At 42.6% G+C, this 21,042-nt stretch overlaps 1 protein-coding gene across 1 annotated transcript; it reads left to right on the top strand.

Moving 5' to 3' along the window:
* The first annotated feature begins 124 nt into the window (after nt 1–124).
* On the top strand, nt 125–20,227 carry LOC138786080 (proteinase-activated receptor 1-like). Its single transcript, XM_069962767.1, has 2 exons — nt 125–372; nt 14,696–20,227. The coding sequence occupies exons 1-2, from the start codon at nt 297–299 to the stop codon at nt 15,883–15,885; spliced, it is 1,266 nt and encodes a 421-aa protein (XP_069818868.1). The 5' UTR covers nt 125–296; the 3' UTR covers nt 15,886–20,227.
* Nucleotides 20,228–21,042: the final 815 nt, after the last annotated feature.

Genomic DNA, 21,042 nt, shown 5'->3' with positions numbered 1-21,042 from the left:
ACTCAGGGAACACTTGCTTAATGTCTTCAAACATGACTCACTGAGACAGATGAGAACGGTGTGACCGGAGTGTACACCCTCCCCCACATCCCCATCACCCCCTCTCCACCATCCTCACCCTCAACTAACAAAGACTGGAGTCCTCAGCGTCTCCTGTGGATATTGGTCCGAGCTGAGCCCACAGGGAGGAGGCGCACGCTGCTCCCGCCTACGGCCGCACTCCACCCGCACTCCACCAGCTCAGGGCTCCGCGGCGGCTCCACACTCTGCGTGTGTGTGACACAGGACACGGAGGCATGGAGGGGAAGCGGGGGCTCCGACTGCTCTGCCTGGCAGGCCTGCTGTGTGCCGGGATATGCCAAGTTCAGGGAGGTGAGTGATCCGCACTTGAGTATATACTGTATTACGTGTGTATGGACTGGAGAGTAGTATGTATATATATATATATATATATATATATATATATATATATATATATATATATATAGTGCAGAGATGAGTGACCAGCCCTGGAGTATATCATGTGTAATGTATAGTGTGTATGGACTGGAGAGTAGTGTATATAGTGCAGAGATGAGTGGCCAACCCTGGAGTATATACTGTATAATGTATAATGTATAGTGTGTGTATGGACTGGAGAGTAGTATGTATATATAATATATATATTAGTGCAGAGATGAGTGACCAGCCCTGGAGTATATAATGTGTAATGTATAGTGTGTATGGACTGGAGAGTAGTATATATAGTGCAGAGATGAGTGACCAACCCTAGAGTATATACTGTATACTGTATAATGTATAGTGTGTGTATGGACTGGAGAGTAGTGTATGTAGTGCAGAGATGAGTGACCAACCCTGGAGTATATACTGTATAATGTACTGTATATAGGGTGTATGGACTGGAGAGTAGTGTATATATAGTGCAGAGATTAGTGACCAACCCTGGAGTATATACTGTATAATGTACTGTATATAGGGTGTATGGACTGGAGAGTAGTGTATATAGTGCAGAGATTAGTGACCAACCCTGTAGTATATACTGTATGATGTATAGTGTGTGTATGGACTGGAGAGTAGTGTATATAGAGCAGAGATGAGTGACCAGCCCTGGAGTATATACTGTATAATGTATAGTGTGTGTATGGACTGGAGAGTAGTGTATATATAGTGCAGAGATTAGTGACCAACCCTGGAGTATATACTGTATAATGTACTGTATATAGGGTGTATGGACTGGAGAGTAGTGTATATAGTGCAGAGATTAGTGACCAGCCCTGGAGTATATACTGTATAATGTATAGTGTGTGTATGGACTGGAGAGTAGTGTATATATAGTGCAGAGATTAGTGACCAACCCTGGAGTATATACTGTATAATGTATAGTGTGTGTATGGACTGGAGAGTAGTGTATATAGAGCAGAGATTAGTGACCAACCCTGGAGTATATACTGTATAATGTATAGTGTGTATGGACTGGAGAGTAGTGTATATAGAGCAGAGATGAGTGATCAGCCCTGGTGTGTATACTATATATTGTATATACTGTGTTCTGGAGATGTATAGTGCAGAGATGAGTGATCAGCCCTGGTGTGTATACTATATATTGTATATACTGTGTTCTGGAGATGTATAGTGCAGAGAGCTGAATGACCAGTCCTAGAGTATATACTCCTATATATACTGTATATCTGTATATAGAGTGTGTGCTGGAAAAAGATGGATCTGGTCCTGGAAATTGCAACAACGGCCATGAATAATTCCATAAATATGTTGTGTAAACATAGCCCCATCTCAGTAAGTTTGATTGGTGGGGTCTGACTGCTGGGACCCTGTAATGAATGATGTGGAACTACAGTGCCCAGAAACGTTTGTTGGCCCCATGCACAGTGACTGGAGTGGTGGCCGCACAGGAGCTGGCCACATCACTTATTCTAGCGACGATTATCTTCTAATTCTCGGGAATGGTAGTCAAACCTTCAGTCATCTGCTGGCTATCCTCTCCCTCAGGGATAGGGAACCTGTCCAGCTGTAGCAAAACTACAACTGCTGTCATTTGTGGCAAGTGGCATCTGCGTTGTGTGCCATAAAGTGGTGGTCAGTCCAGTGGTCACTTCAAGGGGATGTTTACATGCAGTAGATCTGATGCAGGAATTTCTGGGAGTGAATTGCTCAATTTACACATCCACAGCTTCAGACAGGATTACAGAAGTGCTACCGCAATTGTCCGCAAAGCGTCTGCAGCTGCACAGACCTCGCCAGGTGATTTGTATGGCCCTGAATACGGGCCGTATAGTGGCTTACTGTTTTGTTTTTTTTACAGCACGAATCATAGTCCTAACTCAAATCCGTACACATGCATACCTCCCAAGTGTCCCTACTTTAGAGCCACGCCCCCCTGTCCCTCTTTGCCCCTTACATGTCCCTCTTTTTGACCTAGGAATTAGATTGGCATTAATTGTTTATGTTGCTCTATTAGACCCAAAATGTGCATATTATTCTATCATGTGGTGCACGAAAAATCCTAAAAATTTTTGTATTCAGATGAATCGTGTAACATTATTGCCTCCTGTCACACATCATTTCACACATGCAGATCATATGGCCCCATACACACATCTGTAGGTGTTACGGATCCGTTTTGGGGCAATAATGTGCCACAAAAAATGATGAAACCATTGTGCGTCCGTGTTATCTATATGCCAGCAGGTCCCTGCAAATGCAGCCAGCTACTGAAACACATTCCTAATCCTGTCCGCAGTTTACGGTCCCCAATTACAGACAGGGTTACTGATGGGTCAATGAGACCTAAAGTCCCTATTACACAAAGTGATTATCAGCCGTATTCTGATAATCGCTGTGTGTAATAGAAGACAACGATCAGCCGACATCAACAGGCTGAAAAACAAACGATTCAGCCTAGCAACTATCTGCTGCCGTTGCTCTGTAGAATAGGAGCGGCAGCAGCTGACCGCCACTGCCTTCTATAGGCTGCCTGGACAATTTAATGATTGCCCGGGCAGCACCCCCGCAGCTCCCCGCACTTACCCGCTCGTCTTTAGGATGCAGTCATACATACAGGATCTGCTGCAGATTTGCAGATATCAATGTAACTAAATGCATCAATCTGCAGCAGATCCTCTATGTGTGAATGCATCCTTGAATTAAAAAGCATAGAAATGTCTGAACAATTTTCCTACAGTGATCTACAAGTATCCCTCTTTGGCCGTCCAAAAAGTTGGTAAGTACAGTATGCACATGTTAAAAAAAAAAAAAAAAAAAACACATGCTATTTTTGATTTATTGTGCCAGTTCACAAACACTGACCTTAGTAGGACCCAGTCTGTCTGTATAGTGGTACCTGACCTGGTAATCACCAGCACAGAGCTGCTGCTTCCCAGTTTGTGGCACTGAAGGAGTTAACTGTCAGGATCCAGGCTTTCTGCTATTGGGAATGTTGCAGGGAGAATGGTACAGTGTATAACAGCTCTCATCCTGTGGGTATGGTATCAGTGGACCTTCCTCAGGCGAAACCTGCATCATTCTATGATCACCCATTGCATATATGGATATAGCTGCTATACACAATATACTGCATTATTTCCCTCTTGTACACAGCACTATTATAGCTTCATGTTGTACAGAGCAGATATAGGTCACCCATAGACTTGCCTCCAGTTAGGAAGTTGCCTCTTGTGTTAGGGTGGGTTCACATTGAGGAATTGTCACGGACATGTCAATTCTTTCAGTGGAATGCGGAATCAGCCTATTCTATGGAGCCGGCGGAAAGGCGCGTGTCCGTGAGCGCGTACAGCCAGCGGAATTCTGCGGAGTTTATCCGCGAGAATTCCTCAATGTGAACCCACCCCTACTTAGAAGACCCCCTTTCCCATATGATTCTAGAAACACCGCTTTTCTCTAGGCAGGAGATCTTTCCTTGTTACAACCTGCAACTTCTGCTAACAAAATGTTTCCCTTCCTCGGTGTTGTGTATGTTCATTCTGCTGTTCAGAATGGCCTGGGATTGATACATTCAGTCCGGCTTTGTGCTCCTGGGACCTTTTGTTTCAGCTTTCTCGGAAGTTCAGCCCCCTCCTATTCAGCTATTCTGGCACTATATTGAAAGCCCTTCCCAGGGTGGAACTATTTGGGCTGGCTGAACCATGTGTACGCCAGGGTCTATGTAAATCATTGCTATTGTGGTTTGTACGTGTTTATATTACATTTATCCATGTCGTGTTGGATTACTTTATGAAGGCGTCTGAACGCATGAAATCTCTATACTGGAATATAAGGACTTGCCCAAATAGACTGGGACTAGACAAATATTTAGAGCCCAATTGCGATGCCCTGACCCGTGAGGGCCACTCCGCAGTGCAGGTGTTACTAGCAGGCAGGAACCGGGCAGCTGCAGGGTATAGAGTTGTCACGGTACTGGCATGAGGGTGGCACAGCTGTAGGCCGGTCTGCAGTTCTATGCGGGACACTGGGCATGCGATTCTTCGCTGTACCTAGTCGGGGCACCAGATAAGCGACACCAATGCCAGGGTTCAGTAACAGCGGTGGTTACAAGTTTATTGTAACTGAGGTAACTGGTAGCAACAGTCTCCTCTGGATGCAACCGGGTATATAGCAGGATTAAACAGACAGAGCAAAGGTGGTGCTGCATAGGCTGAGGTGAAGCGTGCCGGATGATGGGAGTAGTAGGGATAGAGGAATAGAGAGGCTGGGTGGATTAGAATACTAGCGGTGAATATCTTGAGTTGATGAGGAGATAGAGAGCAGGAACGACACCCAGATGAGAGGATACTCCAGGCACTTGAGCAGGCGGACAACCAGGAACTGCAACAGCAGAGCACCAGCCACTCTTCTGAAGGTGAAGAGGGACACACACACACACAACCTCCTTGCTTGGGAACAGGGGCTGGAACCGCGCAGCAAGGGGAAGTCACATGGTACCCCTGGCCAAAGCTAGACGGCCATTGGAGAAACCATGGTTACGGGGCACGGTCACGTGATCACCAGCCTTTGCATACCACTGCACATAGTTATGCACACAAGATACACATGAACCTGAGAGTAATAGGGACTACACAGTAAACAGTTGCAGTGCACATAGTTTCCAGGACAGGCATGGCTATAGTAATAAAAGTAAACTTAAAGTGTGAAACAAACAGCCTGTTCTGGGACACTGCACAATTGCTAATGTACCTGAAACTTTTACTTTCCTGTCTTTATAATATAATATAGGAATGTATTTCCGCATTAGAAGGAAGGGGAAACATTCTTAGGGCCCTATTACACGGTGTGCTTATCTGCAGAATAGGTCAGTATCTCCCTATGTGGTAGGGCTAGCGATCAGACCTTGTTTATTGGCTGATTGGACCATTGTGGCCTGCTTAAAAGTCATTGGCCATGTGATAGGAGATGTGTGGCCAACAGCTGATTGCAGCAATAGAGTGATTCAGCAAATGTTAATGAGGCTCTCAAGAGACAATAGTCTTTATAAACGAAAGCAAATTACGGGACCTTTTGCAGTGTGGTCTTATAGGGGTATTCCACGCAAATATAACTTTTCATATGTTGCTGCCCATGGTGAAACTAACAATTCACTCCATACTTGTTATTATCTATTCAGTCTCCTTCTCCCAGTTCTGAGATGCTGCTTTCTGCTGAAGACACCAAAACTGTGTGTGAGCTTTTCTCTCCATCCCCCAGCCCCCTTCCAAAACTGATGATATAAACAATAGAGATGAGCTAACCTGCCGAGGTTCGGGTTCGTATGAACCTGAACTCACGGCTTCTGATTCCCGCTGTCTGCAGGCTCCGTGAAGAGGGTGGATACAGCCGGTGGACCCCCTGGAAAACTGGGATACAGCCTATGGCTATGGCTGTATCCCAATTTTCCAAGCGGTCCTCTGGCTGTATCCACTCTCTCCATGGAGCGGGCAGACAGCGGGAATCAGAAGCCGAGAGTTCAGGTTCATACGAACCCGAACCTCGGCAAGTTTGCTCATCTCTAGTAAACATGTCCCTGGCAGGCTTCATCTGCAACTTTTTAGCTTTTTATAATGCTGGGAGGGTCAAGAGGTCAAGTTGCTGATGAACTCACTGTGATTGTAGGGAATCTGTCAGCTCCTGGGCCCCACCTAAGGTGCTGACAGTGTGCTGTAGTTGGCAGTCCCCTAGTGAGAATGGCACTTTTTGGTAATTTGTCTCAAAACGATAATAAATGTAAATAGCAAACTTGCTTTATATCGCATCTGCTGTTGATTTAGTTTTTAACCCCTTAGTGTCCCATGACATACCTGGTACGTCATGGTGGCACAGGGGGAGTTCAGAGAGGGGTCCCGCCGGGACCCCGCTCTGAACGGCGCCGCTCAGGGCTGCTATCTGTAGCCGGGGAGCGCCCATATTAGCCGGCGTGGGTCCCATTGCCGCACCGGCTAATTAAGCATTCCAGTGCAGCTGTCAGACCTGACAGTTGCATTGAAATGCTTCAGACCTCACGTCCCTGGGGGGGAGATCCTTGCTTCTAGCCGGGACAGGACTCAGCGTCGCAATGACGTTGATCCCGGCTCGGCAATAGATTGCTGTGGTCTGCAGCAGGCCAGTGCAATGGATCACAGATCTAATGGATCTTTGCTGTGTATATACAAGTCCCCCAGGGGGACTTCTAGTTAGAGTAGAAAAAAAAATATAAAAAAGTGTTTTTATTAATAAAAAAATCCCCTCCCCTATTAATAGTCCAAATCACCCCCCTTTTCCCATTTTATAAATATAAATAAATATGTTTGGTATTGCCGCGCTCGTAATCGCCCGAACTATTAATTAATCACATTTCTGATCTCGCAAGGTAAACGGCGTAAGCGCAAAAATTTTTGGTCGCATCAAATCCAGAAAAAATGTAATAAAAAGTGATCAAAAAGTTGTATATGTGTAAACAAGGTACCGATAGAAAAAACACATCATGGCGCAAAAAAGGACACCTCACACAGCCCCATAGGCCAAAGGTAAAAAAAACGCCATAAGCCAGGGAATAGAGCGATTTAAAGGAACATATATTTGTTAACAATGGTTTAAATTTTTTAAAAGCCATCAGATAAAATAAAAGTTATACATGTTACATATCGTTGTAATCGTACTGATGTGAGGAACATGCATAACAAGTCAGTTTTACCATAGGGCAAACGACGTAAATGCAAAACTCCTTGAAATCCAAACAAATTCCTTTTTTTTCCAATTTGACAGTGCAAATGATTTTTTCACGGTTTCCCAGCATATTTTATGGAAAAATAATGCCTGTCATTGCAAAGTACAATTGGTTTCGCAAAAAATAAGCGCTCATATACGTCTCTAGGTGAAAAAATGCAGGCGCTATGGACTTTTAAACATAAAGTGGAAAAAGCAAAAGTGCAAAAACGAAAATTGGCTTTGACCTTAAGGGGTTAAAAGGTATAACGACAGGGACACTTTAAGGCTGGGTTTCCACTTTTTTTTTTTTTTTTTAAATATATTTTACAAGGTAAGGTTACACTCACATTTCCGTTAGAACTTTGCCACAGATACTGTTTATTTAGCAAAACTTGAGTCTGCAGTAGTTTATTTTATTTTTTTTATCTGGTCAATAAATAAACAGAAGCTTGAAGGAAACCTGACGGACCCCCATTGAAGTTAATAGGATCTGTTTGGATCCATCAGGATCTGTAGGTTAGTGATTAGAGATGAGTGAACCTGGAGCATGCTCGAGTCCATCCGAACCCGAACTTTCTGCATTTGATTAGCGGTGGCTGCTGAAGTTGGATAAAGCCCTAAGGCTATGTGGAAAACATGGATATAGTCATTGGCTGTATCCATGTTTTCCAGGCAACCTTAGAGCTTTATCCAAGTTCAGCAGCCCCCGCTAATTAAATGCAGATCGTGCGGGTTCGGATGGACTCGAACCCGAACCCGGTTCCCTTATCTCTATTAGTGATCCATTATGCAATTGACCATCTGGCTCCGTTTTGTGTCCCTGAACAGAATCTGCAATAAGGAGCTCTGATGCAAATGTGAATGTAAACTAAAAAAATTAGGAAGCCTTATAGCAAAGTGATCAAGAAACTGGCAGAAGAGTCTCAGTAGAGGCAGAAGAGTCTCAGGGTGCAGACTTTAAATTGGGAATGTAACAATCAACAATGAGCACTGCTATCTGCAGTGTGAAAGGTTCCTAAAGTTGGCCATAGCCTTTAATAGTCATTGACTGGCAGCCTTAGGCCTTATTTACACGTCCCTTAAAGTTGTCTGTAATTTTGGATCCATAATCACGGTTCAACTTAGAGCACATTGATTTATATTCGGCTATTCACACAGTCCGTGTTAATCCGTAATTCGTACAGATTACCAATAGAAGTCTATGGGACCCGTACTTTTTATGGATGTCACATTCGTGACGTCAACAAAAAACTAGGATCAAATCTATGCAAACTAGTACTATTCACATTTTAAAGAAACAGATACAATTATGGAGGATTTTCCACAGATCACAGAGAAAAAATAGCGGAAGGTTTTGCGGCCCAGAAAAATTACTGAATGTGTGAATGAGGCCTTAGGCTGCAGTCACACATTCAGTCTTTTTCCTGGTCCGTGAATGTAGTCCGCTAGCTACCTCCATGATCCGTGCAAAACCTACCGTATTTACATCCGTTCTGCTTCGTGTTTTTCACAGATCTGTTTAAGGGTCTGTTCACACGTACAGACTCGCTGCGTATTTATAGCTTTGAGTTTCTCGCACATAAATTCACAGCGATACTGATTGCTATCAAGTCAATGTATGTGTATTCTCGCTGCGTGTTTGGTGCAAATTTTTACATGCGAGTTTTGATTTTCACATGATTTTCCCAGGCAAGTTCAACACCACAAAAAACGCAGCTACTTTCATGCGAGTTTGATGCGAGTTCTGTGCGAGTTTTACGCAGCGAGTCTGTACGTGTGAACAGACCCTAAAGCATTTTAAATTACACTGATTCCATCCCATCCGTATCTTTTGTGGATGAACACAGATATCACATCCGTGTACATCCGTGTCTCATAGATTTCTGTGCGGAATGGAATCTGTGCCGTACTTCCATTCCAAGTTATTACATGTCCTCTTTTTAAACGGAACAGATTGGAGATCTGTGAAAACACTGAACATGTCAATAGCACAATACAAAGCAATGGGCTATAAATTTGTCCATGGGCATGGACAACTTCATGGAACTTGAGAATGCAGCTGTAGTCATAAACATTTTTAATTCAAACAAATTTTTATAGAATTTTTCATAGTTTAAGACAACAATGAACAAGTATTGCTGTTTTCACAGAATAAGGTCCTGCTAATACAGGACATGAAGGTACCATAGTAACAAACAGATCATAGAAATGGTGAAATAGTTGTCATAAACATTTGGCACAGTCAAATGATCATGTGTTCTCAGTGAAGATTGGAATAAGCCGTTGCCAGACAGCTCTGGTGGCAGCTAAGTCAGAGTCAGAAGGCCCCCATACACTGTAGATCAGGGGAGGGTAACCTGCAACCTTCCAACTGTTGCAAGACTGCAATTTCTATAATGCCAAAGCTTTGACTGTCCAGACATGATGAGTATTATAGTTTTGCAACAGCTGACGATGATAACAATAACAATTTTTGCACTGATGTTCATTATTTTATTAATGAAAAATGCTAATTTAGTTAAATCATAAATAGTCATGAGTGAGCTTGCCAAACGGTCAGGTTTAGCTGAGCCCGAACGCTTAAGTCCTGGTGACTGGAGAAGTTGAATACAGCTCTAGGGCTGCCAGGAACACATAGGCTGTATCCAGGTTTTCCAGGACTCTCTAGATCTGAACCGGACTTCTCCACCATCGGGAGTCAAGTGACAAGTGTTTAGGGTCGACTGAACCTGAACGTTCGGCAAGTTCTCTCATCACTAATTATAAATAGAGATGAGCGAACCGGGTTCGGGTTCGAGTCCATCCAAACCCGAACGTTTGGTATTTGATTAGTGGGGGCTGCTGAAGTTGGATAAAGCTCTAAGGTTGTCTGGAAAACATGGATACAGCCAATGACTATATCCATGATTTCCACATAGCCTTAGGGCTTTATCCAACTTCAGCAGCCTCCGCTAATCAAATGCCGAAAGTTCGGGTTCGGATGGACTCGAGCATGCTCCAGGTTCGCTCATCTCTAATTATAAAGAATCGGATAAAGAACTGTCTTTTCCATGAATCACCACACCTAAGTGCAGTGACTTAGCTGCTAAGAATCCCGTATTTTGAGAGCATGGTGCCGATTATGAAGCATCTGGGCGATCATTGTATAAGGTCACATATTGGCCTCTGGAGTAATACCTTCATTACTACCACATGTGCAGAATAGTCATGGCCTGTATTAGTTGAATGTCCTCACTCTTCTTCCCCTAGGCTTACATGTCTGACTTTTGACTTTGTCTGTCTGAAACCTCCACAGAATGTAAAATGTACGTCTCTTTGCACATGAACCTGCCGTTAGGATTATTCCTTGCAGACAGCGACAGAAGCAGAGATCACCCTGTGTTGCTCTTTCCTGATCACTTTTAGTTTAGTATTTTTATTGCTGATAACCTAAAACGTCTCCTCCGCAGCAATCACCAGTAGGTCACAGTTCATTCACGTCAAAACATTTTAATGGGGTGACGTCATGTGACTGCCTGCTCCTGATAGTGTCTGCTTTTCCTATGGCACTCATCCAATGCATTCCATTCCTGCCTTCATGTGAACGAAAGAGGAGAAGAAAAGAATCCCAGTTTACTGGAACTTGCCATTCAAATATTTACATTTTGGGCTCCTTTTGTATAGGCTATACAGTCCTTCCATCCATTCCTTGCTTAGAGGGATACAGGTGTTATATTTATCTTAGACCATGGGTCTCAAACTCGCGGCCCTCCAGCTGTTGCAAAACTACCATTCCCATCATGCCTGGGACAGCCAAAACTTTAGCTCTTACACTCCAGGCATGATGGGAATTGTAGTTTTGCAACAGCTGGAGGGCCGCGAGTTTGAGACCCCTGCCTTAGACTACGTTCTTCTAGTCTAGCGCCATAGTGGATAAAATTCACGGAATGTAAATGTTCCTTCTGTTGAATGTATATGACAAACCTCTATCAGAAACCTGATGCATACAAAATAACCATATGGATTGTAGACTTTTATGGGTGCTATGTAATGGTTTGCTTGCCGCTTAAGCTTGTATGTATGCACACACAGCCATGTGCATGACGCCTTAAAGGGGAACTATAAGCAGGTTAGGAAGATCTAACCTGCTATGTCCCTATAGCGCACTGGGTGCTGAGGATGAAGGTATGTCTCTTACTTCCTCCTTGGCGCTATTCCTGTGCACTTAGTTGTTTACTCCATGGTCTGTTTAGACCATTTGGACCACTGGGGCACCGTTAGGATCTCTGCCCCCGTCCCCATAGCGCTGATCTGCCCCAGAGGGCCCGCCCCTTCTAATGAAAATCAGTGGAGTGTGCCAGATCGTCGCTATGGGGGCGGGACAGTGTTCCTAATGGTCTTACCAGACCGATGAGTAAATGACAATGTGCACAGGAACGGTGCCAAGGATGAAGGTAGGGAGGTATCACCAGGTAAAATCCGTCTAACCTGCTGATAGTTCCCCTTTATGGTGCGTTCACACCTACAGGATCTGCAGCTGATTTTCTGCAGCAGATTTCATTTAAATAACTGAACACAGCATCAAATCTGCTGCAGATCTGCTGCAGATCCTGTAGGTGTGAACGCACCCTTAAAGGTTTTTTTGCAGGCTAAAATGATTAATGGCCTATCCACCCAACTCCTGGGACTGCACCACTTAGCTTTTTGTGAAAGCCATGTCACCTTGCACTACACTGTGAATGGGGTCATAAGCTGTGTGTTATTCATTGTGTAGTGGTGGCCTTGGGTTACTGAATGGGAGCAGCTGAATTGCAGTAACCAGATGCCACCCCTACACAATGAAGGATTTGTGACTTCTAGCCTTGTTGACTGTGTAGTTCTTGCACCAAGTAGCTGATCAGTAGAGGTGCCGGGTACCCAGTCAATCAGCTATTGATGGCACCATCATCATTTGTATTAGCCCAGGATATTTTCTCGCGTATGTTGAGTTACCTATAATTTGCAAGAGATTGTAAATTGGATTTTTACCTACAACACACAGCATGGATTATTAATCATCAATAAACAGGTTACACTCTCGTTTTGGATACGGTTTGTAAAGAGGATTCTAAACTACAAAAAATCTATAGATGTTCAATGTGACCTACAATCTAGATATCTACTCTATGGGAATTACCAAGACCGGCGTACTCGTACTCGTAAATTAGGCCCCGTCCCCCTTTCCCCAGCTGAATTCACTAAGAGACGCACAGCATACCAAATCTACACCTGTGCCTTCTCCCTGGCGTCCACCCCTGCCGTACATTGTATAAATGTCCCCTTATGTGTTATGGTGTATTGCCACAATTTCTGATTTGTGCTCATGATTTTGCATGCCTTTGTGGACTATAATTTGTGATGTTGTAGGTTATATATTTTACATAGAAATGCCCTTATTATTCTTCCTGTTATTTAGCACAAACAGGAGTGGTGACACGTCATGTACTTATAACGCAATGAAATGGATTTAGGTGAGATTACGGAAGTTGTTTTTATGACCTGATCTTATTACAGGGACAAAGTTCCTTCATTATGTGTGTGGTAACTATTTCTATAGAGTAGTGTAGGTCACAGTTCTTTACTGCTGGATGTGTGACCAGTCCCCAGCTATATATGGGAAATAAAAGGATGGGATCTTATCTTTAAAGTAAATATCTGTTAATTTCCTTAAACTGCTTTATTCCAGGAAGCCAAAGATATGGGTTATCTATAACGTCTAAGATAACGGATATGATCTCTATATCCACTGATGTTGCCTTTTAAAGAGATTTAATGTATCATATGCAAACTCTATAATGTATATATCATGAAACTGAGAGGTAAAAATGTTTGAAAACAGCACAGCACAGAATAGGAAGAAGTCCTAGTGGTCACAATGGAAACTACAAGATTTTAGGATAATTTTATAACCCAGACAGTAAAATGGAAAATTAGAAAAAACGGCACCAAAAATTCTTAGTTTTTTTTTTTTTACATAAAAATTTAGGGGATTATCCAACGCTACAAAAACATGGCCACTTTTCCCCCTACTGTTGTCTCCAGTTCAGGTGTGGTTTGCAATTAAGCTCCATTTACTTCAATGGAACTGAGTTTCAAAACCCCGCCCAAGCTGGAGACAACAGTAGGGGGAAAGTGGGCATGTTTTTGTATCGCTGCATAACCCCTTTAATTTAGACAATAGATGATTTCCTGATTCCCTTTAAGTTTGACCATCTAATGTGTATGGTGTGTATAGGGTCTCCTTCAGTCCAATTCCGGCATATAAGATTTAATGAACAATGCTTTTAGTCTCAGGAAAAAAATACAAAATGCAGACGCAAATTTCAGTCAGCAAAAATATATTGACATGTGAATGAGGCCTAACTGTGGACAAGACAGAGCTGCATGCAGTGTATGTAAAGGCGTGCAGGCTGCAAATTAAAAAACTGAGCAAAATTTTCTTTAAAGAACATAAGAAGTACAATGCAATTTAGAAAAATAAAATGTAGATTTGTAGAAGAAAAGTGTTTTAAGCTGCGTTATGAATTTAGCTTCAATAAAATGTAAATGAGCACATAGTGTTGAGTAGCTTGCAATGTATTGTAATGCATGCAAGCTGCAGGTGCAGAAGGGGGCAAATATTTTATTAACAACTACCGTATTTTCCTGCATATAAGCCAACTGAAAAAATCTCTTATACGCCATGTATGGTCGCCGCATATAGTGGGGGAGCTCCTGTGGGGATGCGGTGTCCACTATAAAAAGAAAAAAAAACTATTAACTCACCTGTAACCCGTTCCCAGCAGCCGTGCGTCTCCCGTTATGTTTCCGGCGCAGGCAGTGTAATGCAGAGACACTGCCTCTGCCAGAGGTCCCCGAAGCTCTCCCGGGCAGCCAAGCGTCTTTATCGGAGCTCAGAGACGCTTGACTGCCGGGAAAGCTTCAGGAGAATGATGGAGGCTCCGGAAGTTCCCAAAGCGTCTGTCATTATCCCAAAGCTTTTCCTGCAGCCGAGCATCTCATCAGAGAAGTTTGGCTGCCCCGGAGAGCTTCAGGGATCTCCGGCGCAGACAGTGTGAGTCACACTGCCTGAGCCGGGAGCGGGACGATAGATGTGCGGCTGCTAGGAACGGGTTACAGGTGAGTTAACTGTTGTTTTTTGTTTTTTTTGCTTTAACTGCAGTTAACCCCTGCCTCATTGCAGCAGGGCTCTAGCTAGTAAACCCTGCTACGGTCAGGCAGGGGTTAACATTTTCCAGCATATAAGGTGAACCCCTGACAATCTTATTGAAAGTCAGGGGTCGTCTTATACGCCCAGGCATCATATATGTCGGAAAATACGGTAATTACAAATGTACTTTTTATCACATAGATGCAGTGCAATAACTAAATGGATACAAAGGTGTTCATAGCCCATGAAGACAATATTTATACTGTGACTTAACTATGTTTATAATAAATACTATTTAAAAAAAACTTCAAATATATTATTTTCTTTTTTCTTCAGGTAATGACAAAGGAAATTTGACCCTGAAAACATTTTATAGTGTTCCTGTTGATGATGATTTTGAAGATTTTCCAGAGGATGCAATTGATGCGTCTGGTGAAGAGTCAGGGCATGACCCAGAACATGAGCCGCATATGCCTCGCAGCCGGGGGATAGTAACAGATAATAAGAAGAATATTACTGCTCAGGCCCAACACTATCTCAGCGGTCAGTGGTTGACCAGGCTTGTACCATCAGTCTACACTCTGGTATTTTTTGTAGCTTTGCCTCTGAATGTGCTAGCGATGATCATATTCGTATTTAAGATGAAGGTTAGAAAACCAGCGGTGGTATACATGCTGAACCTGGCCGCTGCTGACGTGCTCTTTGTTAGCGTGCTTCCTTTCAACATCATTTACCGCTTCTCTGGAAATAACTGGTTCTTTGGACCTGGAATGTGCCAATTTGTCACTGCGGCGTTTTACTGTAACATGTACTGCTCCATCCTGCTCATGACCAGCATCAGTGTGGACAGGTTCCTGGCTGTGGTCTATCCAATGCATTCACTCTCCTGGCGGACAATGAGTAGGGCTTGGCTGGTCTGTTCCCTCATCTGGATCATATCTATTGCTAGTGTAGTGCCACTTTTCTTGAGCGAACAAACTCAACACATTGCCTCGCTGGACATCACAACCTGCCATGACGTCCTGGACCTGAAAGACCTTAAGAACTTCTACCTCTACTATTTTTCCACTTTCATCCTTGTCTTTTTTTTCATTCCCTTAATTGTTACCACCATCTCCTATGTTTTTATCATCCACAGTCTGAGCAGTTCTGGCATTGAGAACTCATGTAAGAAGACCCGAGCCTTGGTCTTAGCCATTATCGTGCTTTGTGTTTTTATCATGTGCTTTGGACCAACAAATTGTATCTTTCTGATTCATTACTTGTATTTCCACCAGGGGGCCAATGAGTCTTTGTATTTTGCCTATATACTTTGTGCCTGTATCAGCAGCATCAGTTGTTGTCTTGACCCTCTGATCTACTATTACGCATCCTCTCAGTGTCAGAGATACCTGTATAGTCTGATATGCTGTAAGAAGGTAGATGAACCCATAACCAGCAGCGGTCAGTTTATTAGTTCTGCAAGCAAAAATGAGACCGGTGTCACAACAGCCAAGAATAGTATATACCGGAAGCTGTTAACCTAGTTGTTGCATTCCCTACCTAGATGCCTCAATATCTTTTAAAGCACAGTTTAGACTTTTCTGTGTCTTTTTGACTGCTTGTGCTGTTCCTTGCAGAACAGTCTTTTTTTCCAGCGCAATGCTCATATGCGATGACCTACCAAGGAGTTCATGATTCTATCGATATATATAAGTTGTATGTAAAAGTATACTCAACACCTTCACAAAATACCACAGCTAGGTATATATATATATATATATATATATATATATATATATATATATAAACTTTTGGAGTGGGATTTTTGATGGTATCTGGCGAAGCAACTTAAATGCAATATTTATTCTGCATATTTTGTAGAGTTCATCCCACAATATATAGATCTTATATATTATTTCAAGTGGTATTCCCATCTTTACTAAAATAGTAAATGTATAGGGGACATCAAGTTTTGCAAACATGTTGCAAATACATTGTTTAGAGAACTTGCCTCTTTCTCCTGATATGCTGCTCTTTTTCTCCTATTGACAGCTTGTTGTCTAGGTTACCAACCACTGCTCTGCTATGAAAGCAGTGGTTTGGCTGGTGTTTATTATCCATCTACATTATAGCTATATATACACCAGCTGGACCTCTGCTTTTAGAGCAGAGCCGTGGTTGGTAATGAGCTGTCAACAAAGGGAGAAAAAGAGCAGCATAACAGGAGAAGGAGGCAAGTTTAAATGTACTTGCAAAAATGTCCTACAAGAGTTCTACAAGTATAACCATTTTAGTTGAGATGAAAATAACCTTGTATACCACAACCACATAACGTCTCTTTTTGTACAGAATTTAAAATAGAAACTGTTGTTTGGCTGCGAAATGATGGCCATTCCAATAAACGGTAGTCAAATGGCCAAAAATAGATGTATCGTATGGCCTCAAAGTTAGACAGGACTATGTTGTATTAAACATCACATTAAAGATCTTCGTGAAGGGTAGAGAGTCTTTAAGAATAAAAAAAAAAACGGAATCTGCAACAATTTTATGTGGGTGATGCTGTGTAACCATAGCCTTAGATGGTGATCTGTAAAGTATTGATAACGTGTATAGAACTGCACCTCGGAGAAGTTTGAGCTTGTTTTTTTTTTTTTTTTTTTTTTTTTGGCAACTTGTACTTCAGGTTTAGTAATAGACAGGACAGTGGGAGTGTTGCCTAAAGGGTGATGTGTAAATAGTGAATTTATGCAGAAGAAAAGACTGATATTTGCTGTGTAATAGGCCCAAGCAAACGCACATTAGTCAGAAAATAAAACCTTTATGCAGGTTTAAAATGGATGAAAAGCCAATAAAGATGGAAACAGATGGCCATATGCATGATCCAGTGATGGGCCCTGCCTGTGTGATTATCAAGCCAAGTAAAAGGCTCCTTAAAGGGGTGCAATCTGCTTGATTGGCACTTGTATCGGACATGGGCCTGCCTGTCTAAAGGTGGCCATGCACCTTTAATAATTGTCAGCCAACATTTATATCATCCTCCCTATACAACAATGGTAGATCAACTAGTGTCAGAAAATAAAATAAAAGTAAAAATCTCAAGCCTCCCAGTACTTATTAGCTGCTGTATGTCCTGCAGGAAGTGGTGTTTTCTTTTCAGACACGGTGCTCCCTGCTTCCACCTCTGTCCATGTCTTTACTGGAAGGCTTGAGATATTTAAAAATGTGTATAACTTTCAGACACCAGTGCTAATTCGCAATTTTGTGCTAAAATATCCATATTTTATTGCAAATTTCGCCATTCACATTAAAATAGAGCTCATTAACACTAATTAAAGATGCATTAATTAAAGATGCATGCGATGTGTGAATATAGTCTAAGGGTCCTATTACATGAAACAATTATTGGATGGACTAGGCCGATTACTGGCTGTTCCGGCTGATAATCATTTCATGTTGTAGCTCATGCTGAAAGGCAACGATCGCAGATGTCAGATGATGGTTGTCTTCCATAATTTCGACAACAATTGTGACGGTCGGTCGCTCTCTTCTATGGGCCACTTGGATGATTTAAAGAACAATTTTCCAGGCAGCTACCCCTTCAGCTCCCCGCAGCCCCCCAGTTCGATGTCTGTGTGTGTAATAGCACAGACTGCGAGTGGGGAACCCTAATCATGTGGTTATTTAATGCAGGGACTGATTGTTCCCAGGATCCCTTATTATTGATAATCAGACTGTGTATAGGGACCTCCGGCCTGTGTATAGGGCCCTCCGGCTGCTGTCACACCCTGCAGTTGTTTGGGGGGAAACTATAGCAGAAGTCCTTCCTATATATCTGTTCACCTTTGGTTTTGGCTTAAAAATAAATGTAGTCGCAGTTTTTCCTGTACCTGATTAGATAATTTCTTATACTTGAAAATGCTCAGCTTTTGCCCTTGGCTACACTTTCCATATAAGTTGACATTGTCCTTTTATGTTTTATATACATAGAGCTGATGTGATCCTAGCCATGTGATCTGTCAGGATTATGTTGTCATAATATTATTCTTTGACGCATTCACAGTCTGACGGACTCTTATGTCACATAATTCTATTAGGTGTCCAAGCAGCTGTGTGTAATGTTGTATATATATTATAGTATTTAAATCAAGGGGGTTTGGCTAGTTTCTAGTCACACTGCTAAAATTTCCAATCAACATATCATAAACCACCTGATCAATTATTTATGTGCTGCAAATCAAGGGCCATACTGTAAATAGTGGGCGGTAGTGGTGTCCCCCTCCATAGGACTCGATGGTCGGGTGATTTACCCAAGTTATTACATTCCCTTCTTTGCAAATACTGAACACTCTGTTTGCACAGAAGAACATGTTGAAAGGCAAACGACTTCAATGGTTAGCCGACATGAACGATGTTGGGTGATGGTTGCCTCCTATTCCAGAGGACGATTATTGGCCATGACGGCCGATATCGTCTGAATACGGCGATAATCGTTCTGTGGAATAGGGCCTTAAGGCATGTTATACAATTAGCTATAGGTGGTCACCACAAATGCCATGAAAATGGGGTGCTCATAGTGCCTGAAAGCAGACTAAATACATGGAGAAGAAACAATGGGGGAGATTTATTAAACTGGTGTAAAGTTTAACTGTCTTGGTTGCCCCTAGCAACCAATCAGATTCCACTTTTCATTCCTCACAGACTCTTTGGAAAATGAAAGGTGGAATCTGATTGGTTGGTAGGGGCAACTGAGCCAGGTTCACTTTACACCATGTTTGATGAATATCCCCCAATGTTTTTAGCCGGTTTTCTAATAATGCTCAGCTTATCATTATCTTTGGGTGTGTTCACACTTATTTTCTTCTTCATGGATTGTTATGCATTTCACACGACTGCTGCCGGATGGGGATGCCACCAGTTTCCACGGTTTACATGGCTGATCCTTGGGTACCTGGGAACCTTAAATTAAAGTGCAGGGATAAACAGTGCAGGTATGTAAGAAGAGGACAGTGTAAGGCATTTTAGTCATTTATCTACAATAATTTATTAAAGGGGTATTTCGGGGGGGGGGGGGGGGGAGGAAATTTAAATCAACTGGTGCAATAAAGTTATACAGACTTGTAAATGTCTTCTATTAAAAAAAACGTAAGCCTTCCAGTACTTATCAGCTGCTGGAAGTGGTGTATTCTTTCCAGTCTGACACAATGCTTTCTGCTGCCACCTCTGTCTGTGTCTACGAGTAGCGAGATATCTCTGCTCTGTACAGTTCCTGATATGGACAGAGGTGGCAGCAGGGAGCACACAAAGGTATTATAGGAATCTGTATAACTTTCTGGCACTATAAGATCCACCGCTGATGAACGAGCATTAGCTGTCTCGTTGCTGACCCTTTAGGGTACAAATATCGTGACCGGGGGTTTTAGTAATGCTTATTTGCTTGATAATCAACCTGTGTAAAAAAAAACTGTTTTTCCCCACAAACACTCTGCCTAATTTCATAAGAAGCCAGTGAACCCATCCTTATAGTTTGGACCAGTGTTTTTTTGTATATTATTTGTATCACTGTTTTTATACTCTACAGAGCGGGTCTCTATAGTGTGTAATGTTTGTAGGTGTAGTAGAAATAAATCATTGTATAATAATGGGCCATGCTTATACTGTAGCTACTTATCTGACAGGACACCCCGAAACCTCTGACTGTACAACGGTTACAACAGCATAGCCTAGAACAATGCAGGCATTACATGGTATTCACTGTACTTATCCTCAAGTATTAACTAGCTTTGCATTCAGTGTTATGATTGCTTCATGTTTGCACATATCTACGTTGGATGTAAATATGGATTCTAAATGTTTTGTATTGATGTATTTAATAAATGGTTATCCTAATACTGAATCCTTGTTTACTGTATAAATACATGTTCTTATCCCCAGAGAATGTGCCCTTTGGTGTTAGCTTTTGGGGAGGTAACCTGTTTATAACTATTACAGGAAGCAGATGTCCTGGATGCTAATCAGACTTGCCCTACAGTCCCTGGCAAACACTGTGGAATCCCTACACTTGGAGGATGGTCACCCAGCTTCTTGGAGGATGATCACCCAGCTTTTATACTTGATAGTGAATACACAAATCACACCTATGACGCAATACATTGTTTAATGGTTGTACATTATGGATTTGTGTAACATGCCTAAAGGTCTCCATACACCTTATACTATTGTTAGATGTACCCACCGCTTGTGGCAGGTTCAGCTGGGTTGGGTGTGATGGAATCTGGGCTAAACAGACTCCAGAGACTTCCTAGTTGTCCTGCACTGAAAAGTGGAATACGTAGACTTTCCGTACCTTTGTTCCACTGGGGTCAAATCCTATGACTCTTAAGGTAACTGCCCTGCACTTTGTAGAGAGATTCCTGGCGTGGACATAGTAATCCCTATTTGGCTTCTCTCTTCCTGTGGAGTACTAGCTCTGTGGTGTTCTGGTGCTCATCAGAAGAAACTGGCTGCTTAGTTGTGTCCCTGTCAGAGGACCTGGCCAAAGCCAGGCCCTGGCTTGGCTTCAGCAGAGACATGTCTGTCGTGCTGTCTCTCTCACTGAATCCACACTACAGCTACCTTACTTCACCCACCAGGAACTAATTCCTAACTCCTGTCTAACCCTGTCTGTGATTGGTGGGCTGTGTGTGTGCAGAGAGAGAGAGAGA

Source organism: Dendropsophus ebraccatus, chromosome 3 (assembly GCF_027789765.1).
Source record: "Dendropsophus ebraccatus isolate aDenEbr1 chromosome 3, aDenEbr1.pat, whole genome shotgun sequence".
Lineage (NCBI taxonomy): Eukaryota > Metazoa > Chordata > Amphibia > Anura > Hylidae > Dendropsophus > Dendropsophus ebraccatus.
The sequence above is the reverse complement of the archived record's forward strand: the minus strand, read 5'-3'. Positions and strand labels throughout refer to the sequence as shown.